This window comes from Vanellus vanellus, assembly GCF_965231255.1.
Source record: "Vanellus vanellus genome assembly, chromosome: 6".
NCBI classification, from domain to species: domain Eukaryota; kingdom Metazoa; phylum Chordata; class Aves; order Charadriiformes; family Charadriidae; genus Vanellus; species Vanellus vanellus.
This window is the reverse complement of record NC_138911.1, coordinates 27,182,621-27,199,905: the sequence shown is the minus strand read 5'-3', so window position 1 is coordinate 27,199,905 and position 17,285 is coordinate 27,182,621. Positions and strand designations below refer to the sequence as shown.

Below are 17,285 nucleotides of genomic sequence, written 5' to 3'. Positions count from 1 at the left end.
CAAAGTTTTGTGCATGCTGAAGATGATGCACTTTTGCAGTTTGTGTATTTTGGGAGACAAAGCAGGGTTTAGTTCGACTGAAACAGCACCAATCGCACTACGATGAAGCCTTAAGCCTCCAGCCACCCTCCCGGATGGATTCCGCTGTCAGTCCCGATGGCCCTGCAGGAACACACCAGAGCCCTCTACAGCCACATCAGTCTCTCTACAGCAGCACTACGGCTCGGCAGAACACAGCGTGTGAGAAACCACTGGAACACACATGCTGAAAATATCACTTAATGGTACCTCTGCTCCTGTTTGCACTAGGTTACCGATACAGCATACGGCAGGTTAGCTGTACCCTTGTATTCAAGGAGCTCATCTCTGGAGAATGTAATGCCCCTGCAGTCAATGCTGCTGTTGCACAGCATGATAGTACTCGCACTTATACATTAAGAGCCTGCTTCTGACCCAAATATTGAGAAATTTAAAAATACATTTTTTATTCTTCTTACTTACCTTGCTTCTGAGCTTTCACAGGATGGTCCATTCATAGATTTGAGCCCTCATCCTTTACTACAAGGGACTAGAAGCCTACTTTTTTGTTTGTTTCTAAATGCATTATTTTCATTAAATGGAAGCTGAGATTCTCAAGCACAGATTCTTGACTTCATCACCAGCAGATTAAGAAAAGTGCCAAATATTGTGAAACTTGGAATAAAATCATAAGAGGTACCAACACTTCACATACACTAATGATAAAAAAGAGTGTACACAGACAAATTGGCTCAGTAACACATACTGCAGCTCATACAATCACCATGCTTCTTTCTCTCCTGAACAGGTACCTCAGCCAGTGACGAGCACACAAGTCTCACAAGTAACAACAAATTTCAATCTGAGAAAATTTTACATCTTTTGTATTTTTATTACATTCATTTTCATTACATTTATTCACTCTCCAGATCTGCAAGGCAAGTCACCACATCCTTTGCTTTCTGGGTGCTGGGAATCTGCAGTAACATTATTGCAGTGTTTCTCTGATCCTCAGCATCTCACTACGCTGCCCCACCCCTGCCCCAAAACTACGTCATGCTTTATGCTTAAATCAAACACCAACACAGGACAAACACATACAACCTGCAAAGACCTTTCTAAGGATGAATGGCAGACACAGCAGTGGCCCTGCAGACAGGGTACAAGCGTGCAGCAGAAGGAAAACACTGGACACATGATAGCATGCTCAAAGTAGAAGATGACATTCGAAGAGGAGCTATATCCAAGTTCATGGCACCTTGGCTTTTCTTATGCTCCTTTCACACCTGCATTTAATTATTTGACCCTTGGGGTGAGCTGGCACCTGGAGTCTTCTTCGGCTGAGCCTCTGAATAGATCAGGAAGCCTGTGAAGGTGATGTACTTGCCATGGTTGCTGTAGGCACCATAGCCATCGTGCTGATGGCTGTAGAGCCAAACGGTGTCCCCATATTGCAGAGGCAGCATGATACTCTGGCTCTGCATCTCTCGCCTCTTGGAGTGGTTGTCATCATAGATCATGGCTTGCACCTCATTGTGGTTCTTCATAAGTTTCACTGACATAGTCTTAAAGGGCATTTTGCCAATGGTGAAGGAGAAATAGTATGCACCAGGTATACGGCATGAGAAGATGCCAGTGGAGGAATTGAAATCTTTTCCGATGTTCACAAACTCTGTGTCAAACGTGATTGGCTCATGCTGGGTTTGCTTGTCATCCGTCCCCAGGAGACTTTGTGAGCGGGCAACAGAAAATGCAGAGCGGGGGTCTTGCTCCCTGTTTGGTTGATCAGACAGCACATGTCGCTGTGAAGCTTCATTCTGCTCTCCAGGAAATTGCTGAATAGTGTGATGGTGTGGCCCCAGCTCTTGAGAGCTGAGAGCATTCTGGAAGAAGGCAGAAGTGTCTGGATAGATTAGGTAGCCATTGAAAGTTGTATAGGGGCCCACATTGCTGTAAAGAGCGTACTTGGGATCTCCATGTAAACGCAGCCAAACCGTGTCACCGTAGTCAAGCTGCAGCATGGCACTCTGGCTGGCTACCTTCCGTTCCTTGCGGTGATGTTCATCATACACAATCACTTGTACTTCATTCTTGTTTCTCATCAGCATGACAGACAAATTTTTCTTTGGGTATTTCCCAACAGTAAAGGAGAAGTAGTAGGCTCCAGGGATCCGACAGCGGAACAATCCAGTCTTGGGATCGAAGTCATTGCCAATGTTCACATACACTTTGTCAAAGGTAATGACCATCTCAGAGCTCCCTTCCATGCTGCTGGTTCTGGCCACAGAGAAAGCAGAACGAAATTCAGTACTGGTGTCTGCTGGGAAGCCATCTGTAGGCAGAAAAATCATGCAGCAAAGGAAGCCAAACAGGATCTGAACCTTCCGTGTCATCATTGTATCTGAAAGGAAAAAGAAGCATATTTTAGCAGGAATCTCATTAATTTCCACCTCATACTCCAGTTGAAACTGAGACCTGAATCTTGTTAAATAGACATGAAGGTCTATGTCCAAATATTGAGAAGTTTCCAGTGCATTCTCTGACCAGCGTACGGGACTACACCTCAGTTCAGATCCCAGCACCATTTTGATGTTTTCCTAGCAAGAACTGGACCTTTTTTGCCTGTACTTGTAGGAAGAAAAAGAATCTTCTCCTTCAAAAGCCTGGCTATCCTACAGATTGTCTGCAAAACACTGTGTTGCTCACAATGCAGAGGGATCTCAGAGCTTGCTGGGGCTTTGCCAGAGCTCTCTTTTGTAGTGCTTTTATTCATAAGACCAAAGATGAAACAAAGCCTTACACAGACCCTGTATTATACAACTGAGATACAGCTGAAGGGCAGGGAGAAGAGGACGTACACTCTAGAGATTCCCATGCAGATGACATTCCCTAGCCCTGCACTAGCTGTTTCACAGGATGTGGAAGGTGGAAGCCAAGTAAGTTGGTAGACCCCATTATTCAGACAGACTTCACCATGAATCTGTGAAGAGTGTAAATTAACTAGAAGAGGCAATGTTTAGGGAAGGAAGGAAAGCAATGGAGAAAATGAATTAAATGAAAAAAGAAGGAAAACAAAAGATAAATAAAAGGCAAGTCTCCCAAAGTATAGAATCCCTGAGAGAGAACTGAAATACCAAAACCAGAGGAACAACTCCCTCTTCAGATAATAGACCAGAGAGGAAAACTTCTTTGACCCTTAAAAAAGAGGGAAAAGTTGGGAGTTAATGGGATTTTCTGCTTCTAGTTTCTGTGATTTTTTTTTTTGGACTGAGACCAAAAATCATCTATTAGTGCTTTCAGGCTGAAAACAAAACTGCCAGTCATTCCAGTGAGAAGCTTCTCTCTCTGTCACCTCTCTGTGCTTATTAAAATATCATTCAGGCTGGGAGGCAACTGCCTGGTTTGCAGTCTGCCCCATCTGTCACCCCAGAACTGGTGCCTTGCCAGCCTGCAAACAATGAATTCACAGACCAGCAGAACAGAAGCAAAACATGCTAATCATTGGGGGAGGGGTGAAGACAAATCCTGAATTAAAAAGGATAAAGGGGTAAATATTTGAATCAACTGGGATGGCCTAGTAATAGAGATAAAGCAGACGGAATCCATGTAGACTGTGAGGTGGCAATGGGATCTTGGTTTGGCAATATGTGATACCTAGAATCACTCACCAACAGGAATTCGGCTTGACCTGAAGTCCTTGCTCTTTCACACTTGAGAATAAAACTGAAATCTGAAATGCAGCTCTAACAGATATGAACCCAAGAATGAATCAGATTCTCACTTAATTACACGAAAGCCACACACTAGCAAAGACAAAAAGAAATATCCATCTATGTCCTAATTTCACACTAAATCACTTCTCTCACAAACATCTCAGTACTTTCCTCCATGCCCCTGAATTCAGAATGTTCTTTCTGACTTAGCGTGCTTCTCCTGAACACATCCATGGGACCCCATGGACTGCACTGAAGGGTGTTGAGAGAGCTGACTGATGTCATATTTGTTATCTTTGAAAGCTCATGGAGATCAAAGAAGGTCCCTGGTGACTGGAGAAAAGTAAATGCACCCATCTTCAGAAAGGGCAAGTGAGACAACCTGAGGAACTACAGGCTGGTCAGATAGTTAGCCCCTCACTTTGGTCCCTGGGAAAATCATGCAGTACTCTTCTTGGAACACATTTCTAGGCAAAGGACACGACATTTAGCATGTGTTGATCAATTGAGGATAGATCATGTCTAACTAAACTGATTGCCTTCTTGTGAGAAGAGACCAGTGGATGTCACCTACCTTTTAGCAAGGCTTTTGTTATAGTCTCCCAGAGCATTCCTCTATCCAAGTTGTGATGTTACAATCTAGATAAGTAGACTACTAGATAGGTGAAAAACTGCCTGGGTTGTCAGGCTCAAGGGCTAGTGTTTAATATTTAATTTCACATGTCCTCTTTAATATTTCTTATCAATGACCTGGAGAAGGAGACAGAATGCCCACTCATCAATGTTGCAGACGACACCCAGAGGGTTTGCCAATACACTTGGAGGCACAGCTGCTATTCAGAGGAACCTAGACAGGCTGGAGAAATGGACTGAAAGGAAATCTAGCAAGGATGAATGCAAATTCCTGTACCTGGGATGAACTAACCCTGTGTGTTGGTACAGGCTGGTGACTAACTGGCTGGGGAGCAGTGTTACTGAAATGGATCTAGGAGTCCTGGCAAACCATAATTTATATCTGAGTTAGTGCTGTGCCCTACAAGTAATGAAGGCTAACAGCACACTGGAGTGCATCAACAGAATGTAGCCAGTAACCACAGGCAGTGATTATTTCCCTATAGTTGGCACTTGAGTGACACCAGGAAGGCAGCGAAGATGGTTGAGGTCTGGAGCACTTGTCCTATGAAGAGAGGCTGAGGGAACTGGGCTTGTTTAGCCTGGAGAACAGAAAGCTTTGGGGGTATCTAGTAGTAGCCTTCCAGTATCTATGAAGAGGTTACTGAGCTGACAGAGCTAGGTTCTTCACTGATGTGCATAGTGGGAGGATAAGAGACAATGGTCATTGGTCATAAAATCCAAAGGAGAAGGTTCAGACCACATATAAGCAAAATAATTTCACACTGAGGGCAATTAAGAATGGAAGAGTTTGCCCAAGAGAGACTGTGAAATATCCATCCTTGGAAGTTTTCGAGACTAGACCGGATTAAGTTGTGAGCAACCTGATCTGCATTCAGTATTGGCCCTACTTTCAACAGGAGGTTGGACTACAGACCTCCTAAGTCATGATTCCCGATTCCATAACCGATTCCCATAGCTACTGCCTTCTCACAGCTGAAAATTCAGTCGCTACACCCTAGCCATGATACTTACATGGAACTAACCAGCTAATGGCAGGTCTGACAGACAGACTATCTTTCATCCAGCAAATTAATTTAAGAAAGCATTTTCAATGGAACTATTAAGCCATTGCTAACTTCCATGCATCTGCTTCCATGCTGTCTTTATTTTTCCTCACTTGCCATTTAGTTTGTGAGCTCCTCAGGGCAAAGACTCTCTCTTCCCATGTCTGTACAGCATTTGGCCATTGCTGACATTTAAACAATACTAATAGGCCCTAACATCCCACCAAGAACTAAATTCCAAACTGTCACGCTGTGAGCTCAGCCTCTGGTTCAGCAGTATTATTTTCACAGAGTGCAGAGTGCTACATCTAGCACAGCAGGCTCATTTCAGCTTCCAGCTTAGAAAACCAAGCCCTAAAGGCAAACTTATAAAGCCTATTAGATGTTTCTGATTCATACTTATCCATTGTTATTCCAATGATCACCATGGTGTGGCCACATGGAGAACCAGGATGACTGTGACATGGCCACATGCTCTTGAAACAAGAAATGACAGGAAAGGATTTGGCATTTGCATTTTTAGCCACACTAACCAGCCTGGTTCTAAAGTGCGGCCTGTGCTCCAGGGCTCGCTCAGCATATCTGGGAGTCACAGAATATACTGCAAGCACTTCACTGCTGGCCAAAAAAACCCACAAAAAGACAAAACAGTTTAATAAACTCTGTAGTGAATCTGACCTTATGTTCCTTCAAATGACCACTATCCTTGTTTCTGTCCCAATGCTAATTTCTCTGTAATAAGGTCACTTATTAAAGGTTGGATCATTCAGTTACAGTTGCAAAGACTCTGCTGCTGCAGTCCCTTATTTATCAGCTCTTCTTAAATAAGGCAGTTGATTCTGCTGTGTTTCCATTAGCAAGTTGTTTCCTTGACAGCTCCCACTCACCACTTTCAGGACTATTTAGGTTCTTTATCTTTTTAAAATAATTTAGAAAGCATCTAATAACTGCCTCTCACACTAAACCAGTCTAAGAATAATTTGCCAATCATTAGGAAGACTCAGCTAGCTACAGGGCTGCCATAAACAGAGGCAACTCACGACAACTCTTGGATTGAGTATTAGCATAGCATCTGAAAGATAAAGCTTCCAAAATGTTCTGTTGCTTCCCCAGAAAATGCTTCCGGTGCCCAAGCCTTTTACGGGGCTAGCTTTCTTCCAGCAGGGAAGAGATAGCACCAGAGATGTGAGGCTGGCCATGGACACTGTGGTATCAGCCTTAAGTTTATGCTATGGCATAAGTTTTAATACTGCAGAGTGAGTGAAAGACCCAGGCGAGATTTGAAAAGTGGGTTTTCAGCATGCGCCATGCATGTGTCATACATAGCAGCTGTGTTATTCTCATTGCATTCACGTACGAATCAGGGCCCTTTGTCCCCTACCCTACCATTCCTTATTGTGGTAACACCACAGATGGATGCAATGAAGGTAAGCAGACCCAAGGGATAAACAAGGTATGCTACTGCCTTTACACTAGGCAGTACCAACAGGGACAGCAGCCCACGGAGAAGAAGTCAAGAAACTAATTTTGAATAGGAGGCATAAAACGTGATGGAGCTAAACAGTTCTCAAAGGCACTGACATTAAATTAATGACCTGGAAAGAATGGGCTAAAATGGTAGTGACTCACATAGCAGAACAGGAGTTGCAAATCTTTTTTGAAAAGAAAAAGACCGAGTTCACCATTTGCATGACCCAGGAAACTTTAATAGCTTTGTGCTTGCTGGAGGTGATTTTTCTGTCCTGGAAATTTTTTTCTCCTGGTGATTTTTCTGTCCTTTCCACCAGTGGAAAGACAATTAGCTTTACTCTTCTACTGAAATCCACGGATTTACAAAAGGACTTTCAATAATAGAAAGGTCACCCCATTTCTAGACTAGCAGGCCAGATCTTCTTGTAAAACTCACAAGGGTTTTCTTTTTATTCAAAAATATTAATGAGCTAGGTTCTCTAGTCCTAGCTTAGGCAAGAGTCCTTTAATTTCAGTGGGAGTTTTATCCAGAAGATCACTGAAGAATGTGATATGAAACAAAAGTGAAGCAGTGCAGTTGGATTAACTGCTAGTAAAAGTTCTTAAAATCCTGTAAGCTGCAAGAGCAAAGCCCTGTTCATCCTAGCTCTCACTCTGATATTTAAGGACAGCTGCAAATGTTTCAATTATTTGAATCAGTGAAAGCCTGTGTAATGAGCATCCTTCCTGGACTACAGTTAGCAAGATTTTTTTTCACCAGATACCACATATTGTCTGTTCCACTCATCCGATACAGAGTAAGAGCATCAGATAATGATGCAAATGTATCACTTCTTCCAACATCAAGGAGAAATTAACTGTAGCAGATCCTCAAAAGCAAAATCTGTAAAAAATCTGTGTGATTCACTTATGGCTTTAGCCTTTCTCCGCTTTTGATTAATATGTTTTTTTTAACTCTGGAACAATCCTGAGAGGTAAAACATTGACTGAAGCATTCAGGATGCTTTGTGGACAATATAAGCCACAATTTGAATGACAGAACTGTATGGCGTTAATATAGAAAGTACTTGATTTTAAATATTTCCTTGAGTCAAGGGAGTCCTTTAACATAATAAACCAGCTTCCATGTACTCAAAGATCTGTGGAGAGATAAGAATTCGTTTGAAGTGCCCCAACTCCAGCCAGACTTGGGAAAAGTAAATGGAGAGACTGTATTTTGGCATAAGCCTCTAATGTTAGCCTGCATTTCAGAGTATTAATTAAACCTGCTGTATTTCAACCAAAGCCCAATAACTCTGTTTAAGCGAAAATGATGATACATAAGATGATATATATTCACTGATCATAATGGAAACATGATAGTTCTGACATTAAGATTTTTCTTCCTATAACAGCATTCAAGGAAATTTGCCATACACTTTTGAAGTGCCAGGGTGACACACTATGTCTTCTGTTTTGGCTACTATGTATATTTAATAATATATTCATTTAGACAAAGTGGTGTTTTAGTAGAGAAGAGGGCTGAATAAACCCCATGTGGGAGCAAGGGGTTGCTCTAACAAACTAATGCTTTAAAATGTAATATAATTTTTTTTTACATCCTTTCCTAAATGAAAAAATAACACAAATCCAACTCTCCACCGCACGCACACTCCTCAAAGCAAACAAGACTAAAAACTGTAAAGCAAAGAAACAACCTCCACCACTGATCAGATGTGGAAGAACAGAAAACACTGTTAGAACATTTGAATTTGAACTGTATTTCATAAAATGTGTTGAATACTATACAGTTGTTCTGCACATGCAGGTAAACAAACTATTGATAAGCTGTCATTGAAATCACACCAGCAGCGAGTAGTGAAAAAAATTAGCCATTGCTGGGAATGAGTTCAGTGATAAACAGCTTCTGTCAAAGCATAGGCCAGAGAAGACTGGAAACCACAGCTTGAGAAAGCCAGAAGTCTGTTGCTGTACAGTGCTTGTTTAACACTGCTACCTTTAGACGTAAAACACTGAGACCAATTCAGCAGTAGGAATTTTTGCATTTATTCAGTGACAGTTACAGTAATGCCAAAGTTAAACCATTTCTTTTCCCACCCCCAAACCTAATTTCCTTTTTTAGCCTGGTTTATATGTGCATTTCTTTCTCCTGGTATGCACAAGAGACTGAGCCTGTGGAACATGGCTTTGTTGAAGCGTCCCTTCTCTCCAGGAGGAACCGGATTGCTGCACCAGAAAGCAGATCACACTGGCATAAAGGATTAACAGAGACAAGTCTGGCCTGGAATACCAGGAGGTATTTTGATAGGTAAAAGAAAGTAACTGACACTTTGGCAGCATATATCATAAAGACCTCAGTTCTAAGACAGAGGGAGAGGAAGGCCCCAAAAGGCAGACTGGCCAGTGCAAAAGCTAGCTCTACAGAGAGAGAAAGGCACAGAGACCTCAGAGAATGGAGTAGAGGGCAATTTCATTGTTCCAGGTGGCTGGGCTGGAAGCCATGTAGTGGGAGGTTTCACAGAAGTCCTGTTTTTTTGCTTTGGCTGTGGAGGTAAAACCATATGAAGCACAAGGATGCTGCCAGACAGACTGCCCCAGCAACAGACCTACTGGAGTGGCAGACACCTTATGAAGAAGAACGCTGAGCACAAGCAGCGCAATTCCAGAGGCGGATGAGAAATTATTATTTAAAAATGAACAAGAAAGTTACAGAGATTATTTTATTTTAAATTTCTCACCTGGCTTAAGATATTTAAACTATGGTAGTCTGCAAAGAAGCTGGCAGCCTGCTGAGCTGCACATTGCTGGACTCTGTAGAAGAGCTTTTAAAAGATGCTTACATTCTAAAAGACATAGGATAGGGGATATGGATAATAACAAGCAAATGTAGCATAAAATTTCTTACTTTTAATATGCTATTATAAAGTATGGAAAAAACCAACCAAACCCCGTATGGGGACTAAAAAAGGTTGATAAAGAATGAAAAGGCTTTTTAGACAGCCCCACTGAACACACGTTTATTCTTAGGTTTTCCTGAAGTGGTGGTATAGCTCACTTGCCTAGGGACACTTTTTTTAAAAAAACATCTCCGCATTATAATAAATAGGGTAAGCTGAGCTGTGAGTGAGCCGTGAGTCTACCCACTGTGTGGGTAGAATGACACCAGAATCTGTACTCTGGAATCAACTCACATTCTAACCCTTTCTGTTTCTAACTTCTTTCTGTTTTATTGTTATACACCATGGCTCAGTTTTTCTACTCCATTTCCTTCCAGTGAAGGAAAGTTTAGCTCTTGGGATGATCACAGAATCACAGAATAATTTGGTTTGGAAGGGACCTTTAAAGGTCATCTAGAGCAACCTCCCCTGCAATGAGCAGGGACACCTTCAACTAGATCAAGTTGCTCAGAGCCCCGTCCAACCTGACCTTGAACGTTTCCAGGGATGGAGCATCTAGCAGCTCTTTGGACAACCTGTTCCTGTGTTTCACCACCCTCCTTGTAAAAAATTTCTTCATTATAACTAGTCTAAATCTACCCTCTTTTAATTTAAAACCATTATGCCTTCTCCTATAGCTACAGGCCCTGCTAAAAAGTTTGTTCCCGTCTTTCTTATAAGCCCCCTTTAGGTACTAGAAGGCTGCTACAAGGTGTCCCCAGAGCCTTCTCTTCTCCAGGCTGAACAACTCCAACTCTTTCAGCCTGTCCTCATAGGCTCCAGCCCTCTGATCATTTTTGTGGCCACCCTCTGGACCTGCTCCAACAGGGCCATGTCTTTCCTGCGCTGAGGGCTCCAGAGCTGGATGCAGTACTCCAGGTGGGGTCTCACCAGAGTGGAGTAGAGGGGCAGAATCACCTCCCTCCACCTGCTGGCCACACTGCTTTTGATTCAGCCCAGGATGCAGTTAGCTTTCTGGGCAACAAGTGCACATTGCCAGGTCATGTCCAGCTTTTCAGTAGCTTCAGTAGCCCCAAGTCCTTCTCAGATGGTCTGCTCTCAATCCCTTCATCCCTCAGCCTGTATTGACACCAGGGGTTGCCCCGACCCATGTGCAGGGCCTTGCGCTTGGCCTGGTTGAACCTCATAAGGTTCACATGGGCCCACTTCTCGATCTTGTCCAGGTCCCTCTGGATGGCATCCCATTCCTCAGGCCTGTCAACTGCACCACTCAGCTTGGTGTCATCTGCAAACTTGCTGAGGGTGCAATCGATCCCATTGTCTATGTTGTTGATGAAGATATTAAACAGTACCAGTTCCAATATGGACCTCTGAGGGACACCACTTGTCACCGATCTCCATCTGGACATTGAGCCATTGTCCACTACCCCACTCCTTCTGTTAACAAATGAAAGTCTAGCAACAGTTCAGAGACATAAGCATGGGTAGTTATTGTTTGATGTTTTTAAACCGCACTTTCCTCTATGCATCTAAGCAGCAGTTTCCTTCAATGCAGCTGAATGAGTATTTTCATCTTCCAACCATGCAGACCAGAAAAGGACGTTCATATGCTTTTCTCAGAGTTGATGCCCTATTTGTTGCTTTCCTTTCAATCCTTAGTTGTAACAAATGCTTATAGACATTAAAAGAAATTTCATCAGGATGAGAGTAAGTGTTCCAGTTAAACACAGGCTGTAGTGGCTTTCCTTCCTATTCCATACCGCCACTTTCATTCACATGCCCAGTCATCCAGCAGATCTGTCAGGTATAGCACCATCAGATGGGAAAAAACCTGCAGTGAACCTTTTATGTTCTCCTCTTGCCCCCTCATTAAGAATGAAAACAACTATTACTAGTAGGTTTATTTGCCCAGGAACTGATACGAACCTGTGGAACCTCCCACCCACGAAAGTGCACTAAATAGCAAAGTCATTTTGACTCTCTATACGTTACAGGAATGGAAATTTTTGTGTTATATCTTCCTGTTGAAGACTGTTGTACATGAGATCGTGGAGATATTGTAAGAGATATTGGAACCTGCAGTGTACTTTCAAGGTTTGTTCATTGTCCTCTCTGTAATGGTTTTATGTCCTCAGTTTCCTTTCTGTGAGTCTGCTCCTGCACTTTCTATCAGACAATATATGATTTTAATTTAATTGCTATGTAAGGTCCTATTCAAAAAAAGGAACAAGTTTTACATTTCTCTTATCTGTTTTCTTCTCTAGCTGCACAGCCACACCTCTTTCTCTCTCTCACTTGAGTGGGCCCATATTTCTCATTTTTCCTGGAACTCTGTGCCTGCAGTAGTTGCTTCCAACCTGTTCCCCCACTCACTGGAATGCTGCCCTCCAGTCATTGCTCTAAGACCTTCTGCATCACTCACCTGGGTAAAAGCTAGAAGGAATATGCTGGTTCTTGCTGGTTGATCATCAAATCACAAGTTATGATGAGCCTGTGGAGTCCAGTAATCACCCCCTAAGGGAATTAATGGGTAGCTGAGTGCCAAGTGGGATTACAAGCAAGGACAACAAATGCATTTTTGTTTCCTAGTCATGTCTGAGCTCACTGACTGCTAAGAGTTGATCTAGCAATGCAACCAAAGATGTTCACAAGTTGGGTAGCTCTGGTCCCCTCTTCATTACCTGCAGTTAACAGAAAACTTTCAGAATGGATGAGATTCAGTTCCCTTTGCTTGATAGATCAACTTGTAATGCTATGTTTCATCAATGAAAACATAATTGCTTCAGTTTTTTTAACTATCAAAGGCTGCACTATAACACACTTTAAGAAAATGTTACATGCTATTGACTGGTATTTTCTGACAGTAGGCTTTGCAAATCCACCTGAAAAGCCTCTATTTGTACTGGGGCATTTGCCTACAGGAATGCTGCTTTCCTTGGGAGTTTTCTTTTTTCTTGTCTTGACAGGTAAGGCAAGAAAACATGCTGTCTTTTAACATCTGCCATCACACTCAGCCAAAAAATCACCTTCATTTCTTTTCATGCCCTGCTGTTTCATTACTGTGAAGACACTGTGAATTGCACTGCAGTGCTGCTCTTCACTGCCAACATGCTGCAACATCTCAATTTGGAAATTCACTGAGCTCTAGTTTAGTGAAGAAGGTGATCAAAGGTATTAAGATCTGTGTATTTTCCATCTCTTCTCTGACATCTTCCTTTCTGCACCTCCTCCTGCTGGGTCAGGACACAGGCCTGGAGCTGGAGAACTGAGAGGAAACAACCATCATCTGCTCAGCACCAAAGCAGAGGCCAGTATTTTTCCAGAATGAAAACTCTCCTCTGCCAAACTCTGGGGAAAGGGAGGTGTCAGTCAAAGGTCACAAATGCTAATGAGGTTTTTTTCTAGTCCTGTTCTTTAATTGTCTGACATGACAATCCTGTCACTTTCATAGCCAGTGAATCGGTTGACAAATCAAGAAACAATAATTTAAAGAATAATCATTGCATGTAACTACCCCCATTTTTGTCACCAGCCAGTCTGAGACCCAGACTTGCCCTGGGTGGTACAGAGGTTCTTGATTAACAATGAAATTCTGCAATACACATAGTGCTCTTTAGTATCAACTGCTTTTCATGAATCAGGTTTATCAAATTCTAGGCCCAGTAGCACTCTTTCTTTTATGGCTACAAGTACACAGTTAAAAGTGGCAAAGTAAGTTAGCAAAGTTAGTTGTTGTTATGTTTGTTAATACTGACCCTTCACAGTCAGCAATGTGCAGTTCCCCATATTCAGTGGTCTTTCCTGTCAAATCTCTTGTACTGAGACCTCTCTGAGGAATGCCTATAGATAGCTAGAACCCGGGCCCTTTCAGTTTTTAAGCCATTTTATTATCAACTATTTCTGAGAAGGCTATAGCTGATGCAAATGAAACATTGCAAGGCTGTGAATTCATAGATGATATCTTCAGGAAAACCGCAGTTTCTGCTTTCACTTTAAACTCTGAGTATATTTGGGTCCTTGGATTTAATCATCTTGTCATCTTCTTCAGCAGGGACCTATGAAATTCCTCCTTTAAACCCTGTACAAGTCAAGTTTTCACAGTTGTGCTTTTGAACTTGGATATTTCTGCGACAATCTGGCACAGAGGTGCTGCTGCCCACAAGGCAGAGTCTACTGCCCTGGCCTGGAAAGACAGAAGCATTTGCTGAACAATTTCCTCAAGACACGCATAGGTTTACAAAGTTTTCCTATATCTGCTTTCTGGTTTTACTTTGTTTCCAGTATTTTAAAAATTCCAGTCCCCTCATAATTGCATTAGAAATGCTTGTATGACTATTTCTGTAAAACCCCATCTGCACTGGGAAGCTGCTGGTAAAAGGCTTTGGCATTACCATCAAAAAGCGCTGCTGGACACTGCTGTTCACTCATCAGTTCCTCATCCACAGTGAGAAAGTGCTCAGCGCCTGTCAAGTGTTCACAGATTCCAGACTCATCAGCGTGACCAGCCAGTTTCCTCCTAGGCAAAATCGCCTTTGACAGCTTGAAGCTGCTGCCGCCTCTGATTTTTGCTTATAGGAAAAGAATTTTGCTAAAATACTGAAATAAAGCCTGCAGCAACCCACTGACAGGTTTTACGTAACTTTGAGACCCTAACTGGACATAGTATAAAAGAAAAAAAAATATGAATTAACATGAAGGATATAGCTGCTCTGAACAGTTATGCAGATGCTTTATTTAAAGCAGGCTTGGATATCATTACATTGCATTAAATATGCAACTCATACTGACAGTACCATTTGCAGTAGCCTACACAATTTCCTCACAACCACACAGAAATTTCAGCCATGCACCCTAAAACCAAATGTTCACATTGAGTTCATATTTCAAGCCAGTGCTCCCTCTACTCAAATTCTTTCAGTCCCCTACCTTCCTTCTAGCTACTTCTAACACCTTTCCAAGACAATTATCAACAGCTTCCAACAGATTACCATCTGCAGAACCCCCTCCAGCATGTTCAGTAGTTCTCTGCCCAGCCTGTCTCAGATTTCCTCCCAAGTTTCATAGAGATCAACCCCTCCACTTTGTTGCCTCCTCCTACTAGTAAAAAGGAGATTTTTCACATTAGCAATCTTTTGCTTTATCTCCTTCCAGAACTACCTTGTTCCAAAGCTGACCCTCATTTGTGTGGGCTAGATGAGTTGACAGCAACTTGGATTGAGAGCTGGCTGTGTGACAGAACTCAGAGGGTTGTGATTAACGGAGCAGTGTCAAGTTGGAGGCCTGTAACCAGTGGTGTCCCCCAGGGGTCAATACTCGGTCCAGTCTTGTTCAATATATTCATCAATGACCTGGATGAGGGGACAGAGTGTATCCCCAGCAAGTTCGCTGATGATACCAAACTGGGAGGGGTGGCTGACACTCCAGAGGGCTGCGCTGCCATCCAGCGTGACCTGGACAGGCTGGAGAGCTGGGCAGAGAAGAACCTAATGAGGTTCAACAAGAGCAAGTGCGAGGTCCTGCACCTGGGGAGGAAGAATGCTAGGCACCAGTATAGGTTAGGGGCAGACCTGCTGGGAAGTAGTTCTGAGGAGAAGGATCTGGGGGTCCTGGTACACAGTAAATTATCCATGAGCCAGCAATGTGCCCTTGTTGCTAGAAAGGCCAATGGAATCCTGGGCTGCATAGGGAAGAGTGGGCCAGTAGGTTGAAGGAGGTCATTCTCCCCCTCTACTCTGCACTGGTGAGGCCACAACTGGAATACTGTGTCCAGTTTTGGGCTTCCCAGTTCAAGAGAGACGGGGAACTGCTGTAGTGAGTCTAGCGAAGGGCAACTAAGATGATTAAGGGATTGGAGCATCTCCATTATGAGGAAAGGCTGAGAGAGCTGGGACTCTTTAGCCTGGAGAAAGCTGAGGGGAGACCTTATTATTGCTTACAAGTATCTAAAGGGTGGGCTGAAGGAGGATGGAGCCAGGCTCTTTTCAGTGGTTCCCAGTGACAGGACAAGGGGCAATGGGCACAAGTCAGAACATAGGAAGTTCCGTTCAAATACAAGGAAAAACTTCTTTACGGTGAGGGTGACAGAGCACTGGAACAGGCTTCCCAGAGAGGTTGTGGAGTACCTTTCTCTGGAGATTTTCAAGACCCGCCTGGATGCAGTCTTAAGTAATGTGCTCTAGGCAATCCTGATTTAGCAGGGGAGTTGGACTAGACGATCTCTAGAGGTCCCTTCCAACTCTGAAAATTCCGTGATTCCGTGATTTAGCATCAGGTCACAGTAAGATTTCTTTTGAATGCCCTTTCTGTCTCCCAGATAAAGACTGGGTTTCATATACTTGTATGAGAAGCAAAGAAAGCAAAGGGAAGGATGGAAGAAGGAGCGATGAAATAAGCTCAGGTAAAGCAATACAAGCTAATGGAAAGCACTGGTCAGTCCTTGGGTGGAAGGGATGTGAATTTACTTTGAAATATCTGGGGCATCATGTGACCGGCTTTCTAAGCAAACCATAATTTTTTCCAAATTGTTCAAGCAGCAATGGAAGATGGGGGCAGAGGGAAAAGCAATCAGAGCTTATATAGTGTCACAGTTTGTGCTCACATGTCCCAGAGTAAATAAAAATATGAGGATTTCCATCAATGTATGGATAATTCCAGTGTAAGAGTGTTTAAATGACACCAGATTATAATGCTAATATGCTACAGTTCACTGAGCAATGGCTCCATGAAAACAGCCTTCTAAAAAGCACAGCCTTATTCTTCATTTTCTCCTTGTCTTGTTCATTCAACACAGATTCTTTCCAGCAGCTGCTTTGCAGCCTTTCAGTCCCAGAGAGTACCTGTTTTCATAGAAAAAATTCCCTATTGCCTGGCTGGTATAAAACCCACTTCCACTACTCTCAGTATGTCTTTAACTTCTCTAAGAGCTTTTCTTTTTGTCTGAGTGGAAAGGTCTAAAGCCTGGGGAGAGAGAAAAACCCTTCTCCCTTTAGAGGATTAAAAATTCTTTGGTTCGACTCAAAACATGTTCTATTCAGGATCTTATGTGCAGCTCTCCACTGCAGCATCATTGCGCCCTTATTTCTTTCTACCTGTCTCCTCACAGAGATCCAGCATTTTTTCACCATGCACAGGGGACCGTCTGTTCCATTTATATTAAACAATGTATGTTAAACCATGAATACTACAGGACCTAGATTTTCTCACCCTGGAGAAATGCCTAAAAACATCACTTGTAGAACTATGCTTTATTTTATTCCTATTCAGAATTCCATTATTTTATTTCATTTTATCTTTAAAAAAGTATTTTTGGACTACAGTCTTTCATTCAAGGAATGAAATACTAGAAGAGTTTGTATTTCCAGTTCAGATCATTTTGCTAGCTGCTAATCCTCATTCCTTTTTCTTCTTCCATATCATTGTTTTCAGCATTCATAGACTCAGTCAAGCATCTGCTCCAGGGAAATCAGAATGTCCCATTACCTATGTCTTCTCCAAAATGAGAGATCTCT

General features: G+C 42.6%; 1 protein-coding gene across 1 annotated transcript; it reads right to left on the bottom strand.

Annotated features, from left to right (window-relative positions):
- Positions 1–922: 922 nt before the first annotated feature.
- Positions 923–12,246, bottom strand: C1QTNF4 (C1q and TNF related 4; the record flags this gene model as incomplete). Its single annotated transcript, XM_082486007.1, is given in 3 exon segments — positions 923–2,419; positions 12,200–12,212; positions 12,214–12,246. Coding segments are annotated over 3 exon segments (1,155 nt in total). The 3' UTR covers positions 923–1,310.
- Positions 12,247–17,285: the final 5,039 nt, after the last annotated feature.